The sequence below is a fragment of the Penicillium samsonianum genome (assembly GCF_028829775.1).
Source record: "Penicillium samsonianum strain IBT 33392 chromosome Unknown utg000003l_segment0_segment0, whole genome shotgun sequence".
In the NCBI taxonomy this organism is placed as follows: Eukaryota; Fungi; Ascomycota; class Eurotiomycetes; order Eurotiales; family Aspergillaceae; genus Penicillium; species Penicillium samsonianum.
The window spans coordinates 1,260,167-1,281,988 of NW_026643261.1; the positions used below are offsets into that span (position 1 = coordinate 1,260,167).

At 48.0% G+C, this 21,822-nt stretch overlaps 11 protein-coding genes across 11 annotated transcripts; 5 read left to right on the forward strand and 6 right to left on the reverse strand.

The window, feature by feature from the left end:
- Positions 1 to 539: 539 nt before the first annotated feature.
- On the reverse strand, positions 540 to 1,870 carry N7471_004031 (putative C2H2 finger domain protein (Kin17)). The gene is made up of 4 exons (XM_057276750.1): positions 1,603 to 1,870; positions 1,397 to 1,554; positions 1,322 to 1,343; positions 540 to 1,269 (listed from the first exon to the last, which is right to left on the reverse strand). Exons 1-4 carry the CDS (start codon positions 1,751 to 1,753, stop codon positions 611 to 613), a joined length of 990 nt encoding a protein of 329 aa, XP_057136360.1. The 5' UTR covers positions 1,754 to 1,870; the 3' UTR covers positions 540 to 610.
- Positions 1,871 to 2,282: 412 nt separating this feature from the next.
- Positions 2,283 to 2,645, reverse strand: N7471_004032 (uncharacterized protein; the record flags this gene model as incomplete). The annotated part of the gene is made up of 1 exon (XM_057276751.1): positions 2,283 to 2,645. The coding sequence occupies one exon, from the start codon at positions 2,643 to 2,645 to the stop codon at positions 2,283 to 2,285; it is 363 nt and encodes a 120-aa protein (XP_057136361.1).
- Positions 2,646 to 2,683: 38 nt separating this feature from the next.
- On the reverse strand, positions 2,684 to 4,433 carry N7471_004033 (uncharacterized protein; the record flags this gene model as incomplete). The annotated part of the gene is made up of 3 exons (XM_057276752.1): positions 2,684 to 2,859; positions 2,915 to 4,286; positions 4,338 to 4,433. 3 exons carry the CDS (start codon positions 4,431 to 4,433, stop codon positions 2,684 to 2,686), a joined length of 1,644 nt encoding a protein of 547 aa, XP_057136362.1.
- A 668-nt stretch (positions 4,434 to 5,101) lies between these two features.
- Positions 5,102 to 5,782, reverse strand: nctB (negative cofactor 2 transcription regulator complex subunit NCB2; the record flags this gene model as incomplete). Its single annotated transcript, XM_057276753.1, has 4 exons — positions 5,102 to 5,221; positions 5,290 to 5,549; positions 5,675 to 5,701; positions 5,761 to 5,782. 4 exons carry the CDS (start codon positions 5,780 to 5,782, stop codon positions 5,102 to 5,104), a joined length of 429 nt encoding a protein of 142 aa, XP_057136363.1.
- An 846-nt stretch (positions 5,783 to 6,628) lies between these two features.
- Positions 6,629 to 7,539, reverse strand: N7471_004035 (SDR family oxidoreductase; the record flags this gene model as incomplete). Its single annotated transcript, XM_057276754.1, has 4 exons — positions 6,629 to 6,665; positions 6,715 to 7,085; positions 7,133 to 7,446; positions 7,500 to 7,539. 4 exons carry the CDS (start codon positions 7,537 to 7,539, stop codon positions 6,629 to 6,631), a joined length of 762 nt encoding a protein of 253 aa, XP_057136364.1.
- A 1,110-nt stretch (positions 7,540 to 8,649) lies between these two features.
- N7471_004036 (FAD-dependent oxidoreductase) lies at positions 8,650 to 10,010 on the forward strand (the record flags this gene model as incomplete). The annotated part of the gene is made up of 2 exons (XM_057276755.1): positions 8,650 to 9,110; positions 9,161 to 10,010. The coding sequence occupies 2 exons, from the start codon at positions 8,650 to 8,652 to the stop codon at positions 10,008 to 10,010; spliced, it is 1,311 nt and encodes a 436-aa protein (XP_057136365.1).
- Positions 10,011 to 10,260: 250 nt separating this feature from the next.
- N7471_004037 (uncharacterized protein) lies at positions 10,261 to 10,563 on the forward strand (the record flags this gene model as incomplete). The annotated part of the gene is made up of 1 exon (XM_057276756.1): positions 10,261 to 10,563. One exon carries the CDS (start codon positions 10,261 to 10,263, stop codon positions 10,561 to 10,563), a length of 303 nt encoding a protein of 100 aa, XP_057136366.1.
- A 1,326-nt stretch (positions 10,564 to 11,889) lies between these two features.
- Positions 11,890 to 12,580, forward strand: N7471_004038 (zinc finger CCCH domain-containing RNA-binding protein; the record flags this gene model as incomplete). The annotated part of the gene is made up of 2 exons (XM_057276757.1): positions 11,890 to 12,190; positions 12,252 to 12,580. 2 exons carry the CDS (start codon positions 11,890 to 11,892, stop codon positions 12,578 to 12,580), a joined length of 630 nt encoding a protein of 209 aa, XP_057136367.1.
- Positions 12,581 to 13,090: 510 nt separating this feature from the next.
- Positions 13,091 to 14,105, reverse strand: N7471_004039 (uncharacterized protein; the record flags this gene model as incomplete). The annotated part of the gene is made up of 2 exons (XM_057276758.1): positions 13,091 to 13,938; positions 14,009 to 14,105. The coding sequence occupies 2 exons, from the start codon at positions 14,103 to 14,105 to the stop codon at positions 13,091 to 13,093; spliced, it is 945 nt and encodes a 314-aa protein (XP_057136368.1).
- A 1,659-nt stretch (positions 14,106 to 15,764) lies between these two features.
- On the forward strand, positions 15,765 to 16,911 carry N7471_004040 (non-structural maintenance of chromosomes element 1 family protein; the record flags this gene model as incomplete). Its single annotated transcript, XM_057276759.1, has 3 exons — positions 15,765 to 15,876; positions 15,946 to 16,559; positions 16,615 to 16,911. 3 exons carry the CDS (start codon positions 15,765 to 15,767, stop codon positions 16,909 to 16,911), a joined length of 1,023 nt encoding a protein of 340 aa, XP_057136369.1.
- A 1,177-nt stretch (positions 16,912 to 18,088) lies between these two features.
- Positions 18,089 to 21,582, forward strand: treA (alpha,alpha-trehalase treA; the record flags this gene model as incomplete). The annotated part of the gene is made up of 4 exons (XM_057276760.1): positions 18,089 to 18,220; positions 18,270 to 19,985; positions 20,037 to 20,324; positions 20,374 to 21,582. Exons 1-4 carry the CDS (start codon positions 18,209 to 18,211, stop codon positions 21,580 to 21,582), a joined length of 3,225 nt encoding a protein of 1,074 aa, XP_057136370.1. The 5' UTR covers positions 18,089 to 18,208.
- Between the last annotated feature and the right edge of the window lie 240 nt (positions 21,583 to 21,822).

A 21,822-nucleotide genomic window follows, 5' to 3' on the forward strand; every position in this document is an offset into this window, starting at 1 on the left:
TTTCCAAAGGACATATGGACTGTTAGATCCGACTGGTTGACCAGTCGGATAATTCAACCTTGAAATGGCCCATGTGGCGGGATCCACTCAGGTTTTGGTCTCACTTACTCTTCTCTCCAACTTCTCACCTTCAAACCCCTGTAGTGATAGAAACACGCCGCGGAACGCGTCACCCACTTTTCGCTGTAGCTAGGCAGTCAGGCATCAGGCCACTAATCTTACAAACTTCTATCTTTGTATGACTACCTATCTATTATTGCAAAAGTCGACGTCGCTTGGAAATATCTAGGGGAGTAAGCTGTAGATATATATTTAGGTGATTGGAGTCCACCTACAGTTTTATGTACGCTCACCTATGGACAATGTTAAAACAACTGCTTGAAATATAGTATGATTAAGTAGTTCGTGGAAGCCCACATGCTATGCACGACACAGTAGTTATCCCCCAGCCTTAATTACAGTTGCTAAATTAAGTGCATTCGAAATGACTTACCCGGCCCAAAGGTGACCCACCCACCCATGAGATGTTGTTGAGGGTGGTAGGCTCAGCCACATGGGCCGGGTAGCTGGGTATGTATTTTTCTATGTAAGGTATGCCACTTCAGCCACTTCAAGTGATCTTTGGTCGCTTGTTCGTGAACCCAGAGTCTGGACGAGATCGCTTTCGCTCCATTGCCTCCATTTCAGCTCTCATAATCCTCTCCTGTTCAGTCATCTTCTTAGGGGCTGCGAATATAGAACCCTTCTTCCCGGCCAAAGGGTTTTTCTTAGCTGCAGCAAACACGTTCTTCGGCTTCTGTGCGCCCATTGACATCGAAATCTTGACGGGCGCGGGAGGCGCAGACGGAGCGGGGGAGTCGGTGCTTTCTGTCGGTGCATCTGTTTCTTCCAGCGGTACCGTCGCGGTCGTTGTTGTTGTAGGAGGTGAGGCAGGCTTTGTATCTGTCTTCTTCGAGCCAAGTCCAAGATTTAACGTCATCTTCTCTCCTTCCTTCCTCTGCAACAATCTTGCCTCGGGTTCTGGGTCTGTTGTAGTGCTGCTAGCCAGCGCCGCTTGCTGGGCTCGCTTAATCTGGTCCTGAATCAGGCGTTGTTCTCGTTCCTCGTCTCCCTTCTCCTGGCGTTCTTTCTTTAAGATAGCCTCCCGGCGGCGAAGTGTGTCTGGACTGTTATCAATCCATGCTATGACCAAGCCCTTATCGGTATCCTCAACCCGGCATTTTCCCTCCCGGCCCAAGTAGGCCGCAAACTGTGATAAACTTTTCCATTCTGACTCCAAAGTTAGCATTAATCCTGGCTTCTCCTTTCCGTCGGGACATACCTGTGCTGTTCATGTGAATGTGCTATGAAAAGTTAGCCAGAATGAGCAGAAAATAGTGAAGTATTAGGAACATACCTGCTTATCGGCCACAATCTGATTATAGAAATGATTGACGTTGATAGGTTTAGTTCCATGCGTGGTTCTGAGGGTATCGAGGAAAGTTCGCTCAAATTCGCGACTGAACTCTCTGATGTGCTTGCGCGGGTCTTCTCCAATGATCATCATCTGTCGGACTAATGTAAAGTTAGCGGGTGGCATACATAGAGGATGGAGTTCCGTACCATGCGCTTCAGTCATGGTGTGGCATTTGAACCCGTTCTCATCTCGACATTGTTTCTCGCATGCTTGGCAAAACCATCGAAGGCGACCCAATCCTTTGCTTTTGATCTTGTTGCCGATGGCTTTTGTACTGCCAGCCTCCGCGCGGCCCATTTTGTATGTTGGTAAATAAAGTCGAGATAAGTGTTCGAAGGAAGCGACGAGAAGGAAAAGCTTCCAAGGGCCAAGAGATCGGAAAGATGGGGTATGTTGAGAAGCGCTTGAAGAAAGTTGTGAGAGAAGCTTGGAAGTGGCGCAGATCAACGCGATAAGCCCAATTTATTACATAATGCATCACATGACATAAATTAAAGAGGCCTAGTCCCCTCTCGAGCTTCCAAAACTGGTTAGTTGATTCCTTAATTCAATGTTTATATGGATGTTTCTATGGATGAATGAATATGAAATGAAGCTGAATACCTAGGTTCATTGAACTATTCTGACAAAATTAAACAAAACTCCCCAAAATCCTACGCCTGCATCCTGAGATCGCTTTTCTACCTAGGATCATAGCGTACATAAAACAAGAAAGAAATATTTCGGAGACAAATCAGCAAACCTCGCCAAGGCGAAGGGGTTCAGAAACAGCCGAAGAAATGTGCCATAAACCAGCATGAATATCAAATCACCGAGTCTGCAAGTATTACAGGATGTATTCGTGGATTGCAGATGGTCCGCTCTCGTTGTATTCAACCCGGCTCATGTAACCCTTGCTGAGACCCTGATCAATGACAAAGAAGACCTTGGCAGCCATCTGAGCGCCGAGGAAAACGGCCTCTTCCATTCCATGGCCACCTTGAGATGTGCCGGGTGCGCCTGGGTTACCTCCAGCGCTGCCACCGCTGGCGCCGGGAGCGTTGCTGTTGCCTTGGTCCTTGAAGTCTGGGAAGTACTCGGGAAGCTTCAGAGTCTTGACTGAGGTTGGGGTTTGGGAGTGGCCGGTTGACCGGTGGTGTGATAACATGCCGGGGTCCATGGAGGGCGTGCCGGGCATACCACCGGGCATACCGGGGTTGTTGTGAGTAGCGGCCACAAGGAGAGGGTTTACTCCAGGTGCCGAGGGGTGGTACATCGGGCCGGGTTGACCCATAGGAGCCGGTGTGTTGGCACCGGTTGGAAGGGGGTGGTGAAGTTCGAAGGAATCTCAGACGTGAAGATGGTGCCGGATGGAGAAAGTATGAACTTTTGCGTGATGACAGCCAGCAAAGCCTGTGTGAAGCCTATTTTAATGTTAGCGAAAAGACCTAAACTCTAGATAGCAATGCTAACACATACCCTTGACCTTGCTTCCACATCCAACGATAATTAAAGAGTCCCAAAGCTCGCTTCGTTTTGTAGCATCTGGAACGGCAAGAATGGTGTGGTGAATCTGAGTCGCAATGTCATCGAGGATACCACTAGTCAGGCGGTTTCCGACCTTCGAGCGCGGCGAAGTCAAAAGGAAACGCTCAACACTGACTTCAATATCCCGAGTATGACGAATGTACTGCCGAGCACCGTGGGCAGCTGCCTTCTCTCCTTCCAACTGAACGAACTCCTCGAACTGGAAGGATGCCTTCTCTTTCTTCGAGTTAGGCAGACGGGCTCCCTTGGGGTCAGCTGCGCCTTTCTTGGTAGTGGTCTTTTCCTTCTCGACATTGGCAAGGTATTCCGTGGGGTTGCCGCTGACAATCGCAGCGACATCAAGAACACCCTCCTCTTCGTCACCATTATCTCCCTCAATTCCTGTCTGAGTGCCGTCTCCTGGGCCGCGCGGAGCAGACTCATCTCCATCTGATCCGCCCGTCGAGGCAGCAGCAGCAGGGTTGGCGCCCTGGCGTGCAGTAGCAGAAGACCCAGGCAGTGGGGTTCCTGGGGGCAGAATCTCAGTAATATTGCTTCTCTTGAGTTGCTCACACATCTCTCTGGTAAATCCCTTTGGACCCAGCAGCTCAACAAGACGATCGGTCATAGCATCTCCACCACATCCCTCCAGTGCGATTCCCCTGCCGTGTTCGTTGACTGCGAAGTCGGTCACAGCAGTGACATCGACCTTGCCCTTTCCAACATCGACAATAGTGGCTGTGGGTACACCGTAGCCGTAGCAAGCAGCAAGAGCAGAGTCCATAAGACTAAACGCGGGTGCCTTGAACTTCTCAAAGACGAATTGAGTGATTGCTTCGCGATCGCGTGCGGACCAGACGGGCTGACCAATAAGAAGAATTGGCGTGTGGAAAGGTGGGCTCAACGTATTGTAAATGTGAGTGAGCAGGGCGAAGAAACAGGGCCAGTCGACGATGCGCCCGTTCTCGATCGGATAGATTGCCCCTTCATCGGAAGCCAGGTCCTCCTCGTAGAAGACCTCTTCGATAGTTTTGGTTGACTCGCCATTATCCTGGGTATTTCCATCGGTCTTGACAGTGGTTTCTGTGGCTGGGGTACCATCGGCGGCGGCGGGCTCAGCGTCCTTCATCTCCACATCCGGCTTGGGGGCATCCGTGCCATTGTTGACCTTGACTTCTTGACGTCTCTCGTGAACACGGTAAGGCTCATATTCTCCCTTCTTTTCTGCAGGGAACATGCGGGTTGGGAACCGAAATCGCGCGGGCGTGAATGTTTCGGGCAGGCCGAGCTGCGCCAAGGTCATTTGCGAACCCGGCGCAATTAGCTAGACGGATGGGTTAATTCGGAACAAGAAAATATGAAGAAATAAACGTACCAAGGTATGCTCATCCTTGAAGGGAGGCATTGTTATGAGTGGCAGTAAAGAGCGTTGCGACGGGCTCGATTTGCGTTGGTTGCGCTTTCTTCCCATTGTGGTTTAGCGTGTTTTTGGGTTGATCGAAAATCACGTGCAGTGGACTTGGTGTTGGACGGGTAATGATTTCTCCGAGCAGGCATTTGGAAGCTCGACTTTGATAAGGCAACAACAGCAAACTTCAATTTCAACAACATTAATTTACTGATTATGGAGAATTTAGTCAATAACTATAGGTAATTCATTATGATTCTATATTCCGGATTAAAAAATAGGTAAAAATATTGATATCAGATCAAAATCAAAGGATTAATCTACCAGTAGAAGATATTGCACAGTACACTATAACATATGCACAGAGCTACCTACCTAGGTAGGCAGGATTTGGCTATAAGCTCAACCAGAACAAGATCTGTGGAGATCTTCCAAACATCATGATAGCTGCACACTCATCTTTTATTGAATATACGTTGTATGCCGTTGGGCCTTCTAGAGAGAGATGAACCATGTCTTAAAACATTCAAATCATATGCAATTAACTAATGCATTGTGCACTTTCACGTCATTAGATAGTATATCCTGCCCACAACCTATCCTCTCAAAGCAGAGGAAGAAAAAATCAGAAACCATTTCAGGAAAAAAAACTCCAGACCCACATATCCGGTGGAACACACAAAACGCCATCATCCTTTCCACTCCATGACCAGCATGAGTCTTAGGTGATTCTATTCTGGGACAGCATGGTATTTGTCAGTCGCTGATCGGAATAGCTCCTGTTGTTGCCTTAGAAGCTCCTCTTCTGTCAGACCACTTTGCTCCATCTTGCTCTGCTTCTTCTCTCGTGACTATAATGAAGATCAGAGGTCAGCCTGCGCTCTAAGGTATCACAATTCAAAGCAAAATGTGAACATACTTTCAACTGCTGCTTGTGTTCTTCGGCAACGGCGAGTACATCTGCGATATAATCACTGAAGCCGAGATCCCGTAATGCCTTCTCCACATGCTCACAAGCGATGGTCTTCTTGGCCTCCTTCTCACTGATATCGTTTGCTTCGGAGGAGATCAGGGTGATGAATTCAACACAGCATTCCATGAGCAAGTCGCGCGCATCCTTGGAGAAGGTTTGGCCGGAGCTAGGTGGTAGAATCTCGGTAATAATCTTCTGGACCGTCGCTATCACAGAGACAAGTTAGCAAATGGTAGCAAACGCGTATGTGAAGCCACAAGTGCATAGGTGGTGAAGCGACAAAGAACCGCACAAAGAGCTATACACATTCACAAGGGGTATTGCACCGTACCTTTGGGCAGCGATAGGTCATCGTTTGCTATTCACGTACAGGTCAGCAGGTTGCGCGTAGGCGGCCAAGATCTAGAGATCACTTACAGTTGAATTCTCGGTCGGACATAGCGAATCAGGTGATGTGGTGACAGGCGAATAAAGAACAAGTGTCGGATCTTAAGGGAGAGGCGCAAAAAGGGATGCTTTAATTTCTTTGATCTTTTTGCGTGGGGCTCAAAGTTTCAAGGCCCATCGCAGGCGCGCGACGGAGTTAAGTACAATTTCTTGCCGGCAGAATACTACCGCTTTGGACCACATAAATTGCGCTGAATTTTTTTCTCATTTTACTTCTTCTTCATCAGTCTTCACTCTCCTCCAACAATACCTTGGAAAGAGTCTTTCAAATGAGATCGACTCTTTCCAAGGCACAACACTAATGGTAAGCTCTTGCTCGAATCCCTTTTCCCAATTTCTACATGATGAACTTTGCTTGTCGCCCCTATCATACATTCTATGGTGACCTTACCTGTCCTAGCCAAACGGACTATCTGAACTATATCAATTCTGCCTATTTGCTCTCACTTCATTTGTTTGAAGCTGTTGCTAACTTTATTGAAGAATTTTTACAGGAAATCAACCACATTATTGTAGCTTGGAACTCGTTTCTGCTTGGATTTGATTCACAGCACACAATTAGGAGGATGGGAATCTTTACATCTGTATCTAAAGGTACGCGCAGAAGTTTTGCTATATTTTCAGTTCCAATTACATGATGTATACCTTTACATTCCATGCTAAACATGAAGGTGCACTGCGCCTAATGCTTATAAAATGTATTGCTTTTCATCTTTCGACTGACTTGTAAACAATCATTGCCTCAAATCTTGCACTCATTGTTCTATGGCGATCGTTACTGACTTGCTATAAAGATTACAGATATGAAACAAATTTACATTAGCTATCAATGATATTCTTATTCCTGGAAAACCTCGAGCTCCTTGTCGTTCCATCTGCCAATTATTAGTATTTCTTGCGTAATCTGTGTGGGATAGCACATACGAATAGAAATGACCGCTGATTGCCTTCGGCGCATCGAGCACCAGCTTGGCCATGACGTGGCCGGGCTGTTCGGGCTTGAGGAGCTTGCCGTCCTTGTGGACTCCAGTGAACTTGGAGTGCATTTCGGCGTCCAATGCTGTAGCATGGTCCTCCCGCAGAGCACGCTGCATCTCGGTGTCGACCATACCGGGTCTGATAGACACGGAGGTGACTTCGGGTTCTTCGGCACCCAGGCTCATAGCAAAGTTGTTCATGGCGGCCTTGGTGGCAGCATAGAGAGCCCAACCACGGTAACCGGTGACTGCTGCACCGGAAGACGTGAAGATAATTTTTCCTTTGGACTCACGCAGAGCCGGGAGAGCTGCTTTGGCCTATATTCTGTCAATAGTGTATGGTAGATTTGATGTAGGTCCCGTACAAAAGCAACCAAGCTGATAAAGTTGATATCAAAGCCTTCCTTCCATTGCTGCGGATCAGCCTCGGCGATTTTGCCGATTTGGCCTAGCAGGCCGTGGTTAAGGACCATTCCATCGAGCTGACCGAAGGTCTTGATCGCTGTGTCGACGGCCTGTTGGGCAAGAGAAAAGTCCGACAGGTCGCCATTTAGGACTGCCACCTGTTTGCCGTATTGCTCCTTGAGCTTTTGGAGGGGTTCAACACTGCGGGCTACCACCACCACATTGTGGGATTGAGGTGCTGTGAGAAGATACTTGGCCACAGCAAGACCGATACCTAGAGGGGTTGATATCAGCATATGGCCATGCACGAAGTTTGAGAGGTGGTACCTCTTGAAGCTCCCGTGACAATGATGGTCTTGGCTGCCATTTTGATGAATGCTATAGTGGTGTTAGTGGTATGAAGTTTCTGATAGAAAATCAACACCGCGACAAATGAAAGCTAGAAAGGATGTTGAGTTCAAAATGATAGCAAAGCAGCATGCAAGCAGGTTGCAGCATTTCTTTGCATGCTGAGGCTGTAAACATGCTCGAGCTGTCTCGGGTATATTGGTGAACAAACATGACTGAGCGGCTCTGTAAAGCCAGGAACCCAAGCATTGGGAAACTCTGGATAGGGAGCTGGTATAACTTACATTCAAAGTTATTCTGCAGACGTCTTTAATGCTGAATATCAATTATGACAAGGAATAATAATACGAAGACCCGTGGACAGTGACACAGTGCCGTGAAAGGTTTAGTGCGGGGCTTATTAATGTCGTGGGCTGGCCCCGGGGGCCCCGACCTCGGGAAGGTTTCCCTGCAGGCTGTATACGTCATGTTGCACACTTTTTATTATACAGAGTACGGAGTAGAGTATATGAATGGAATTGATATGCATATATTTGAGCCATAGCCCAGTTAATCGTTTAATTTGCAATCGAAAAGTAAGAGATTGAAGGTATGGTCCAGGTGATTTCCCCAATTTGGACTGTGATCTCGGCTCTGGAGAAAAGTAACTTTAAAAGATAACTTTAATTTAAAGATTACCCCTAAAATGCTAAGAGGTTATCGGATGGACAATATAGGCGTACTCCATACATCGTACAGCGAAGCGAATGGAATATAAAGCCATTACCGATTGCAGAGAAGCGATCCGAGATCCACTTTCGATAGGAAATAGTTGAACGATCGCTCAAAAGAGTCAACTTTTGCGATCAGCTCTTCCCCTACTCCATAGTATTTCCAAGGTTGGGTACCTACCTAGGTAGGTAGGGTGTATTATTATCTAATGTGCCGATTCATGGAATTCTTCCCCGCTACCCCGTCCCACCACTTCTACGTATTCCCGGGCCGGTGCACAGGAGCCCGGAGAGCAAAATCATAAATTGCCGAGGAATATAATCTCCGATAGTCCCATCTGCAAGGAATAATTGCGACCAGCAACACTTCACTTCGATAATTGACAAGCGTGTTTGATTCTGCACCCACAAGAGCCAGCATGTCGACCGTCATCCTCGGAGGAGGCATCATTGGAGCCTCAATTGGGTACTACCTATCTGCCAATCAGCCAGAAGGCGAGATTCACATCGTTGAGCAATCCTCGGAGCTTTTCACCGCAGCCTCGGGATATGCTGCGGGTTTCCTAGCCAGAGATTGGTTCGAGCCATCTCTTGCGCCTCTTGGGGCTATGTCCTTCGACTTGCACCATGAGCTCGCCGCAGCGCAGGGCGGAGACAAAAAGTGGGGATTTATGAAAGGAACAGCATTCAACTTGGATACCGTTGCTCAACGCAAGCGAGGTGGTCCCCGCGGTGACGATTGGTTGCGAACGGGCACCAGTAGAGCAGAGACCGCGGCTGGATCCGAGGATACCACGCCGGTTAAGTTTCCGGAATGGTTGACGATGCAGAAAGAGGGAATCCTTGAGAAAATCAGCCAGGGCGAAACTGTGGCTCAAGCGTGAGTATCAAATTCAAGCGTATCGCGGATGATTTGCTAATTGTGTTCAGAGATCCTTTGCGGTTGAGCCAATTCCTCATTGACGGTGCTGTCTCCCGAGGCGTTAAGCTTCATAATCCAGCCCAGGCCACTGCAGTGGTCAAGGATGGGAACGGCACGATTACCGGCGTGAAAATAGTATCTTTGGATTCCAAGAAGGAGACAATCATTCCGTGTGCGAACCTTGTTCTGAGCATGGGACCCTGGACACCACAGGTTCTCAGAGACCTGTTCCCCTCCTCTCAGGTATCATTTGATATATCGCCTTTGGCTGGCTATTCACTGGTCGTTCGATCCCCTCGGTATTCAATGGAGCACGAGAGAAATGTTTACCGTGGAAGCAGCCATGCTGTATTCACCACACACCCTCCGTCATGCGGGTTTAGCCCCGAGATCTTCCTCAGGGAAGGCGGGGAGATTTATATCGCCGGTCTCAACAACACCGCCATGGAGCTTCCACCTCGTGCCGAGGATACTAGCCAGCTTTTTGATCCCTCCGAGATGCAAAAACTCAAAAATGTTGCAGTTCGTTTAATGGGGGACCTTCCCGAGGGCGCAAAGGAGGCTACCGATGAGATGGCCAACACAGATGACTTGGAGATTATCCGCGAAGGGCTGTGCTTCCGCCCGGTGGGAGATACTGGTGTTCCCACAATTGGAAGACTTGGAGATTACTCTTTAGGAGGAGTGAAAGCAAACCCCAAGGGAGGCGTCTTCATAGCCGCTGGGCACGGAGCGTGGGGAATCTCTCTGAGCCTGGGAACTGGAAAGGTTGTTTCTGAGATGATCAAAAAGCAAAAACTTTCAGTGGATGTGAGCGGCTTGGCCGTTCAGGACAAAAGTCCTGGTTCCAAGCTGTGAGCATCTGATATACATTGTACAATAATAGGAAAGAGCTCCCTCTAGACGTACTTTCCCTGTCACTAGCAAAACAACATCGTAGCCACATGTGCATGTACTTCCCCTTTAATCCCACCAATTCCATCCTCTGAGTGCGCGCACATTGATTTTAAGAAGCTTACCTCATCATCTTCCGACTTCGAATTCAAATACCTCTTTGTCGACCTCTTCGTCCGGTATTACGACTATACCATTAGCAAGCGCTGAAGTCATGTGGCTTAAGAGTCTGCTTGATGATGTGAATGTTGACGCCATGCCTAATGCAGAAAGCAAGGCTATTCTACTATACAGCGACAGTCTACCTGTCATTGAAATGTACTCTGCGCCGAAGGAGAACGGCAGGTCAAAGCACGTTCAAGTGCATTGGCACTGGGTAAGAGAGCAGGTAGCGCGCGGCAAGATCTACATACCTCATGTCAAAAACATTGAGTACATCGGAACCGGTCTGATCATCAGATGGACCCTGCAACCACTGCAACCACCCGGTGTTCTGATTGTTAGACGGACATTTTAGCCACCCACCAGGGCCTGGACTCCACCTCAAACTTATTATTTGACAGCGCCAATGGGCCCAAATATCAATTGTAGCCACGAAGTCCGGCCGATGTTGATACACACCAACCCTTATGCGATCAATATCCCCAGGGAGACCAAACTAGTCCATTGAGCCAGGATACACCTGAATCACAGGCTGTATCAAAAGCACACGCACCCGCCACATTATCTCACTTTCCTTCGAATTTCTGCCTTTGTTTTCATCTCTTTTCCCTTTATCTTTGCCTTTCTTTGGACTTGAATTTTACATTACAGTGGTCATTCTTCGTCTCGAAGTTGGCTCATGATGCTGGGTAAGTCCATCAGTTTCAAGAAAATGTGTTCTACAAACGAGTTGTAACGCCTTAGACTTTAGCTACAAACACCTCTTTATAATGCCTTCGTCCAGTACCACGACAATCGCCCCTCATATATCCTCCTTTCTCCCTTCAATCAGATTGGTGGACTCGACTTGGTTATACTCTCTGGGTTCCCTCTTTTACCTGTCTCTGGCTTCTTACTTTCATCATTTGTTACTACCTCATTCGGCGGACACAATTTTAAATCTACACTTGAGTCTTATTATCTCCTAATTTAACTTATAATAGTACCTATCCAGTCCACACTGTCTAGCCTAAGAATGAGATCGAATCAAATATTTCTGACTCGCCTCCACCTCAAATCAACTTCGCCCTAGTTTTGCACCCAGCGCCAGCAAGGACCCTAAACCAAACGCTGTCGACCATGCCAAGTTAGTCGTCAGCGTCGGGAGCAAACTATAACTCTTCCTAAGTACGCTTCTTTAACGATGTCTTTTCCAACGTCCTTTCAACTGTCTTTTTTAGATGTCTCTTTTTAGAACCTTTTTGAACTTGTTACATAGTAGTTTTATACATAGCTGGAAGAATGAAAAAATGAATTAGCCGTGAAATATAGAATATATGCGGTGAAAAAGATGTATTCAGGTGTATCGTGGGACTGGACCTCCAAAGTATTGGGCGGCATTTTTGTCCCCTCACATACCGCCTTATATATAAGGGCACAAATTTCCGCCCAATACTTTGGAGGTTCCAGTATATTGGATCTCGGAAAATAGATAATCCGACCGGGCAGCTCCCCAGGTTTAGTCATCAGTTATTCGCGCCACTCGGAGCTCTCCAGAAACTTCGGGCATCCGATATCACCCAGCTCTCAAAGCAATTTCGCCCTCCGTTCATTTCTGTCTGCTTGTTCTGCGACCCAACCTCTCATTCCACCTCCATTCAAATTCTCCTTAGCCAACATTAGAGCTTGATAGCAACCAGCCATGGCCAACTACCTTGCATCCATCTTCGGTACCGAGCAGGACAAGGTCAATTGTTCGTTCTACTACAAAATCGGCGCATGCCGACACGGCGACCGCTGCTCTCGCAAGCATGTGAAGCCTTCGTACTCGCAAACCATTCTCATGCCGAACATGTACCAGAACCCGGCCTACGACCCCAAGAACAAGATGAACCCCAGCCAGATGCAGAACCACTTCGACGCCTTCTACGAGGACGTGTGGTGTGAGATGTGCAAGTACGGCGAGCTCGAAGAGTTGGTCATCTGCGACAACAACAACGACCGTAAGTAGTATCCTCTCTGAAATGTCCGACTATCTACTGACATCTGGTCTCGCGACAATAGATCTCATTGGTAACGTCTACGGCCGATTCAAATACGAAGAAGATGCGCAGGCAGCATGTGACGCGTTAAACTCCCGTTGGTACGCAGCGCGACCTATATACTGCGAGTTATCACCCGTCACGGATTTCCGAGAAGCCTGTTGTCGACTCAATAGCGGTGAAGGGTGTGTACGAGGGGGCTTCTGCAATTTCATTCACCGGAAAGATCCTTCGCCTGAGCTTGACCGCGAGCTCCGACTCAGCACCAAGAAGTGGCTTAAGGAGCGCGGCAGAGATCCTCGCAGCGCCAGCCGAAGCCCCAGCCCTGAGCCTGCCCGGCGGAGATACTAGTTGTGTACCACGATTCTTGACTTTTCTCATTGTTGTTTCTCTACATTCGATCCTTTGGCGTTCGGCGATATCAGTCGGTGGTTCGATTCCACTTTCCTTTGCGCAGCGACGCATCTAGGGTATGCGGTCTCGGTCTGTCTTTACTTCTGCTGATTGGCATTTGCGTTTTATGATATCAGACTTGCGCGATCAATAAAATTCACAGCTAGGCTGCTTGTACAAATCTTGCTCAGTAATTCCCTATGCGTAGTTGATGTCGAATCCGGTACGTTGTCTAGCACCCACTTAGTGATATCGGTCAAGGAAACTGATTCAAAGGCACAGGATTGAAACTTCTCTAGCATTTTTGTTTTCACAAGTCACTGTCAGAAAATTGAAACTCCCTCATTACTAATTACCAGTATTTCAACAAAATCACACGCAAATAAAAGTACTCGCAAGCACAGAATAACAATTCCATGGATTGTACATACCCGACACATCGGTTTTTGCTGCGCCACTTTATCACCCTCAATGGTGCTTTCCATCATCCGGCGATGGAAGCTCCGCAATGAAGGCATTGGAACTGACTTCCTGCGACGCATTGTGAGGGGTGCTTCCCGGGGCCTCTGCCATCTTGTGGACCGAGTCGCTTGCCTCAACTTCCACAGCTTGTTGTATTCCCCACTCAGAATGATCCGACTGGTCTTTTGGAACAGACTGGTATTGGACTTGCGCTGGATCATTCAATCCATCTTGCTGGCGCGACTTCCTCCTCTTCCAAAGTAGGAAGACAACACCGGCTCCAATAACACCGGCGCATGCAATGCTCCCAACAACACTACCCGCAATTGTACCAGAAGAGATCGACGAGCCGGAACTGCCAGAGCTAGATGCGGTTGGCTGTGCAGTGGTCGTGGCCGCAGTTATAGATCTTGTGGAAGTCGCTTGACGGTTTGGCTTTGACACCGAGGTTGACGTGTCGTATAAAGAGGAGTACATGCTCATAGTCTCGTCATCTATCTTAGTAATATATTGAGTAGCCCAAAGTATTGTCCCGTCTTCGGGTTCTCCCCATGTTGCCACGGTATAGATGTTTGACACAAAGGTTGTGGTATCACACACATAGTCGGTCAGGGCAGCGCCTGGCCATGTGTACGTCCCACATGAAGGTGAGGTGGAATTTGTGCAGAAAAGGGCGAAAGCTATGTTGCCTGAAGTCAACGATGGCGTCGCAGTGACTTGCGCGGCATTGTAACAGACGCTCTCAAATCCACAGTGTTGGCCTGAGCAGCATCCTACCAGACCAGAGAAAGCGCTGTTTGACATATGATAAACACAGCTAGAAGAATCTTGGCACGCGAACGTGTTGGGAGCATCTGAATGACGCATCGAAGTTAACTCATCAGATCAAAGAGAAGGATCGGCCTGTGTTTGAAGGGTACTTACCAGGATCTATATAGGTGTCATGCCATCCGCATGCATTTGGAGTGCCAGTTAGGATTGTCCCCGTAGTTGTGAAAGCATTACGGCGATGCAACTTCATTTCCGGAGTGGGTTGCGGTGGTTTGGAGGTGACATAATGTGTGCCGGTTGGTAGTATAGTCGACAAAGCAATTGCGCGTGTTGATTGAAGTATCGAAAGAAGGCATAGCGTGGATAAGAAGATGCCCATTTTGCTGTCTCTTCTTTTCGCAAGATTGAGAAATGATTTGAATCTTATGTTTTACGACCGTGAATGCAAGACCTACAGGGTATACATATGTAGGATAGCTAGGGAATAACCTAACTCAAGCCGCATGGAATACCTGCTCTCAATTGGCTCCCTCGTGTATGCTTCTTCGCCAAGCCTACATATTTGATATGTACTATGCATATTTTTCCACCACAAATGGCCAATTTAGATAAAGCGGCTTGGCATTTAGGGGGCTGAAATTCGTAGTAATGCTTATGAGAACGAGGTCCTTGACTTAAGCCTCGCAAAGAAACCTTGGAAGGATTTTTGTTCAAATTCTTCGTGTTCAAACTCGTCTTAGCAAGGTTGTTGTATATTGACTGAGTAGAGTAGTGAGGCTGCTTATTGAGCCTCACCAAGGGGAGACTCTACATTCCAGACCGTAAATATTGCAATGGATAGGTTTATCTATTACCTAACTCCTGTCATTTATCAAGTGTGGATAAGATCATACACAACGAATTACATTCATGATTGAACGCCCAAACATTACTTTTTGACCAGTCACTGAGTACGCCTCTAAGTGTTTACTCTCCCCGGCCAATTTACCTACGATTTTCCCGGGCACTATCACCCTGCGTCTTGATCCCCAGTAGTGCGTTTCCCACACTAATACCAGTGAAGATCTCGACAGCATATTTAGGATCATAATGTCTAAGTTTTAGAACCACGATTAGTACCCCGTAGTTTAATCCTAGTTAGAGCTTATACTCTAGTGAGAAATATGGATACTCAATTCATCAAGCCTTATAGAGGGGAATATAGAAGGCTAAGCTCCTCGATACTGGACATTAGAAGGGACGACGACCAAAAAAAAAAGAACGATCAGGAATATATATGCCATCTGACTGTATATAGCCTATAGCCTAGGTAATGATTCTAAACACAATATAATATCACCCTCCCTCTTTCAAGGAATGCCTCAAATTACCGAAACGAACTATAACCGCTGTCAGAGCCGGCTAGTGCTGTTTCAGTTGTTTTGGTCCACAGGGTTGCATAATCATGTCATTAGACCTATATAAGTGCCCTAAGCTTCCATCGGAGTGTATACTTGTACCGTGCTTCGTAGATGTACACAGTAAAGTCAGACGACACTAGGGTAGTAGGGCTGTTCACGGGTGGATGCCCGAGGCATCAGGTAGTTAATTTTTCGATGCCTGACACCTATTTGCTGAGGCCCTCCTACCTGGGTTCGGACATCCTTCGTCCCGAGTCCATAAAGACCCAATCTGACTAGGAAGATACGATTTTCTTCCTCAGTTTTTTCAAGGTTGGTTAGAAATTGATGCCTCAGGAACAAACAAATTTACTAAGCTTCCTTATCGGGCGTTCTTATCTTTCTTTCATCTACAGCCACGCGAGCGCGTCTGATCGCGTCAAAGCCAGCGCTCTGTTGGCACAAAGGACCTCGAACTGACTGATATTGCGAACTCTGAGACCCCCAGATCAGAAGTCATCGTTGAAATTATGCCCGAATACAATGACAGCAATCGTGCCTTTCTCCAGGCGTTCATGGCACGGTCGTCTATGACCTTCGAAGATGCGCAACCCATCCTAGCAGCGATATTAACAGTATCTGGTACTTGACTCCTGTTTAAGCCCCGTGCCATGCATGACGGTAGTCGCTGATGTTGAAATTATCGAGCAGAGGGGCGAGAAGTGGATCCTGATGAGGTTGGGGAAGACCAATTCTCTGACTTTATTTCGGCGGCTAACACCGCCGTGTCACCCTTCGACCTCGAAATCAGAAGCTCACTGCCACAAGTCCTTGAACCAGCCCAGCAAGATGCCGCAGCCCCACCACCGAAGCGAGTATATGCGCTTGTAAATACTACGAGTGATCCTTTGACACAACTCGCGACCACTTATTCTCCAGACGAGATCGCATTTCTCAAGCGCTTGCTTGACTACATGTTTGCCACAAATAATACACGACTGTGTGAAGGAATGGTAGCTACACAGATGCAAGCTGTCCAACTACATAAGGTTCCGTCTAGCGAACGGCAATCCACGGGCAATGATTCAACACAAACCCAAACTGCAGCGGTACAGTCATTGCGTATGACCCAGGCAGAAACCATGATTATCCACTTGATCGAAGAGGGCTGGCTGCAGAAGAGCCCAAAGGGCTTCCTTAGCCTTACACCACGAGCACTGATGGAGTTGCGTGGCTGGTTGGTCTTGACGTATAACGAGAATTTCGATGACCGATCTGTGGAGCGGATTAAATTTTGTGCTGCTTGCAAAGACATTATAACCGTGGTAAGTATGCTTGATCCTGAATTAGTACGAAACAGACCTGACCGAGATCCTCCAGGGCCAACGCTGCGAAAACCGTGACTGCAAGGGTCGACTCCATGACCATTGCATGCGCAACTTTTTCCGCATGCAGCAAGCAGAGAAATGCCCTTTGTGCAAAGAGGAGTGGCCCGGCGATAAATTCGTGGGCGAGAGAGCGCTCACTGCGAACTCGAGGCCAAGCAACGCTGCTCCACAACAGAGGCAGTCTTCGTCTGCTGCACCTAATGCCCTTGGCGAAATTTCTGAGGACGGGAACAACAACGAAGAGGAGGAGGAGGAGGAGGAAGAAGAGGAAGAAGAAGAACAGACTTGAACCTCCGCTGGCGTGGCAAATAAGACCTGTCTTGGGTCTTACCAGATTTGTTTGACCAAGCGTTAGTTACGACGTGAGTTTCGCACCGTGGACACGCCCATGCGAACAGCGACGAATGAATGAATGACAGTAAAAACGATCGAGCGAGGATTGCTGTCAACTTGCTTGAGGTGATGTCCAAGGCAATGTGCCATCTCGCGCCTCTGAGCTTTTTGATAAGGCTAACCCTTTCTATTTTGTTTCAAAATGTAAATATTGGAGATCATGTGGATGACAATCGTCATGGGCTTTGTAAGAAAAAGGCCGAGTACAAACATGATCTTGGATGACCTATGATATGAAATCAAACAACTTGAGCATATTGAAGTGCATCGTCCTGGTATATTCAAGGCAGTAGAATAGAGAAAATGATGTTTGAACATGGGCGTTGATGTAGTGGACACCTGAGGCATAAACATCTCACTACAACCTTCAACCTCAAATTTCGATCCTTTGAACCTTCATCCTTCATCTCTTCAAGAATCATAACCTTGGGATCATTTAATATTTCCCTGATCTGTTTTTATTTTATTTTATATAGCACGGCAACTTCCCAACGATGTCTTGTCAGACAATTTACTAATGCAAACCCCCAACCCCCTCAATCCCCCCAACTTCCCCACAAAACCAACAAAATCCCTCGCGCCAAACCTTTTTAGCAGTCGATGACGACGATCGTGGCCCGATCCCAACTCGGGTAGGTCTTGGCCGTGAAGGATGCCGACGGAAACTTTCGGTCTTCACAGCCAATAGCCAATGTTATGTCCAGAATCCCATCCTATTTTGTCTTTGCCCCCCGCATTTCCCGGTTCACCCGTTCCAAGCCGTTTTCCATACGGAGTACAAGCCACCACCAGGGCAGCCTCGTACGACATTTTCCCAGGGCCTTGGCTGACGGATGCCAGACTTCCACCCACCTAGATAGGCAGAAATAGGTAGAAGGCGTATAATTAACCTTGGACTGAGAACAGTCCTCTGAACCTTAGAATGGGCCAGTAAGCTTGAGTTTATTTCCCCACATTTCACCATTCCTAGCCAGAGTCATTTTAAATTGCTACCTACAATAGGTACGTGCCTGGATCATCCCCTTTTTCGTGTTGATTAGGAAAGTGCCTTTAAAATCTCTCTTTCCTTTAAACCTCTTCTTACTTCCTCCATCCTCCTCACCCTGTGAATAGTGCCGATCGCTACTTCTTGTTCTACTTGATTCTGACTTATTCGAGAATTGACCTGGTTGACAAGGTGGTGAAACTGCAATATGCAGTTCAAGGTGAGTTAATACCCGTATGCCCTTGCCAATTGTCTAACACTCTGCTTAGTTTTTTACGTGCGCGGCATTGCCGCTACTTCTGAATCTTGTCAGCGGTTCTCCCGACAGTCGTATCACAAGATGCTTCAAAGAACACACAGGCTCTAGCTCGGCGCCCAACGTCAGCAATAATGTGTACCAGACCGGCTTCGATGGTGTGACCTGGGACGAAGACAATTGGCTTCTGAGTTCGACAAACTTGGAACAGGGTCGCTTTCAATCCCGAGGAGCCGTGGCGAACGGATATTTGGGTATCAATGTTGCCAGTGCTGGCCCTTTCTTTGAGATTGATACTCACGATCATGACACCAATGGCTGGCCACTTTTCTCTAGACGCCAGACCTTTGCAACGGTCAGTGGGTTCTTTGACTCACAACCTACCACAAATGGCAGCAACTTTCCCTGGTTGTCCCAGTATGGAGACGACAGTGTGATCAGTGGTATTCCCCACTGGGCGGGAATTATCCTGGATCTCGGTAATGATACCTATTTGGATGCAAAGGTCGACAATAAGACCATCTCCAATTACCGAACCACATACGACTTCAAAGCAGGCATCTTGGTCTGGTCTTACAAATGGACGCCTCAGGGAAACAAGGGATCTTACCAGATTACCTATCGTCTTCTCGCCCACAAGCTGTACGTCAATCAGGCTGTGGTCGAAATGGAGATTATCCCGACCACGGAATCTAATGCGACCATCGTCAATGTTATCGATGGAGCTTCTGCAGTGCGCACCGACTTCGTGGAGACTGGAGAGGACAACGGCGCAATCTTCTCGGCAGTCCGGCCGAATGGGATTTCTAATGTCACAGCTTATGTTTATGCGAACCTCACTGGGTCGCCAAATGTGGATCTCTCTTCGCGCAAGATTGTGACCAACAAGCCATACGTTCACTCCAACGAATCCTCCATTGCGCAATCTGTGGATGTGAAGTTCAAGCCTGGTCAGTTAGTTCGCGTCATCAAATATGTCGGAGGTGCTTCTACGGATGCCTTTGTTGATCCGAAACAAACGGCCAAGAAGGCTGCCTCCGCCGCGATGAGCAATGGCTACACCAAGTCTCTTCGAACCCATATCGTGGAATGGGAAAATGTTATGCCGGACGCTTCGGTTGACCACTACGCGTTCCCCAACGGGACATTGCCTGCAGATAGCCACATCATTGATTTGGCAGTAATCTCCGTGGCCAGCACTTACTACTTGCTGCAGAATACTGCTGGCAAGAATGCAGTCAAGGAAGCCGCGGGAGCACCGGTGAATGTGGACAGCATTTCAGTTGGTGGCTTGACCTCTGACTCATATGCTGGCCAAGTCTTCTGGGATGCGGATGTATGGATGCAACCCGGGCTTGTTGCTTCTCACCCAGAAGCCTCCGAGCGGTTCACCAATTTCCGTGTGGCCAAGTATGCCCAAGCACAGGAGAATATCCAGACTGCTTTGTCTGGCTCCAAGAACCAGACACATTTCAGTCCGTCAGCTGCAATCTTCCCTTGGACCAGTGGCCGTTTTGGCAACTGCACCGCTACTGGTCCTTGCTGGGACTACCAATATCACCTGAACGGAGATATCGGAATTTCCCTGGTTAACCAATGGGTTACAAGTGGTAACACAAAGGTCTTCAAAGAAGAACATTTCCCAATCTACGATTCGGTGGCTACTCTCTATGCGGACCTGCTGGTTCGAAACGGGTCTTATTGGACATTGACCAATATGACCGACCCTGTAAGTTTGGCGCTCCATCTCTTTGCAACATCCAAAACTAACATAAGATAGGACGAGTATGCCAACCACGTTGATGCGGGTGGCTTCACAATGCCACTCATTGCCGAGACCCTCCGAGATGCCAACGTCTTCCGTCAGCAATTTGGACTTGAAGAAAATGCTACCTGGGATCAAATGGCTGACAATGTCTTGGTGCTTCGTGAAAACGAGGTGACTCTCGAGTTCACTACCATGAATGGAAGCGCTGTCGTCAAGCAAGCTGATGTGGTTATGGTCACCTATCCCCTGGGCTATACTGCCAACTACACCAGCCAAAATTCGCTGAATGATCTGGACTATGTGAGTATTCTGATTTTCGGCAAAAGAAAACCAAACTAACAAGATCTAGTACGCAGCCAAACAATCTGCTGATGGCCCTGCCATGACCTGGGCTATCTTTTCTATCGTCGCAAACGAAATGTCGCCATCTGGCTGCTCAGCATATACATATGCGCAGTACTCATACAAGCCTTATACCCGCGCGCCATTCTACCAAATGTCGGAGCAAATGGTGGATAACGCTACCATTAATGGAGGCACGCACCCGGCGTATCCATTCCTGACTGGTCACGGTGGTTCCAATCAGGTTGCCATATATGGTTATCTTGGATTGCGACTGGTAGCAGACGACATCCTCCATGTGGATCCAAATTTGCCTCCCCAGATTCCATACCTGAAGTATCGTACCTTTTACTGGCGGGGATGGCCCATCTCGGCGTGGTCAAATTACACACACACGACCATCAGCCATGCCACAGAGGCTGTCCCACTGGAGACTGCCGATCAGCGATTTGCCAACAAAACAATCACGATTCACTCTGGCCCAGAAGTTGGTGCCACCATTTACCATCTCCCTCTCAAGGGCTCTGTTGTCATTCCTAACCGACAGAGTGGATCGGAGAAGACTGTGGCAGGCAATCTCGTACAGTGCCAGGCTGTTTCCTCTTCGGATGCATTTGAGCCTGGCCAATTCCCCATTTCCGCAGTAGACGGCGCAGCCTCGACAAAATGGCAGCCCTCGCTGGCATCTGAGGTAAACTCCGTGACCGTCTCATTCGAAGATGAGGTCGGCGCTATGGTATCAGGCTTCTACTTCGATTGGGCGCAGGCACCCCCGGTCAATGCCACAGTTATCTTCCACAATAAGACCCTGGAAGATCCCGCGAAGGCGCTTTCCGCTCAAAGCTCGGACTACACAGTTGTCCACAGCCTGACAAACATCATTCAATCGAATCCATACGAACCCGGGGCCACCAACCTCGATATCATTGCCATCCCTACCGGAAACACAACAAATGTGACTTTGTCATCCCCCGTGCCAGCAGCGCGCTATGCGTCTCTGCTTATCGTGGGAAATCAAGCGCTTGACTCTGTTGATGTGAAAGCTAAGAATGGAACCGGCGCGACTGTTTCCGAGTGGGCTATTCTCGGACAGGAAAAGATGCACACTGCTTCCTCAGGCCCCAAATCTGCCAATAAGAAGATGAACGTGCGAGCAGCAGCCGCCGTCTCAGGCGCGGATGCCTTTATGCGTCGGCGTCGAGAGTTTGTGTTCTAGCTTTAGAGGCTGATTGACTTGCCCTGGGGTTCGCCCTAGATTCTCCCCGAAGAACTCAATAAAGACACTCTCTTGTAAATAGTCGTCCTTTGGATTTCATTCTCTACCGGCATTTCTCCCACACTACAAATTTATTGAGTAGATGCCTACAAATCAAACATGCTCCAAAGTGTTAAAGTTCGAGTTGTAAATTGTGACAAATTGAACAGAATCGCAGCTATTTAAAATTGATATATCCAT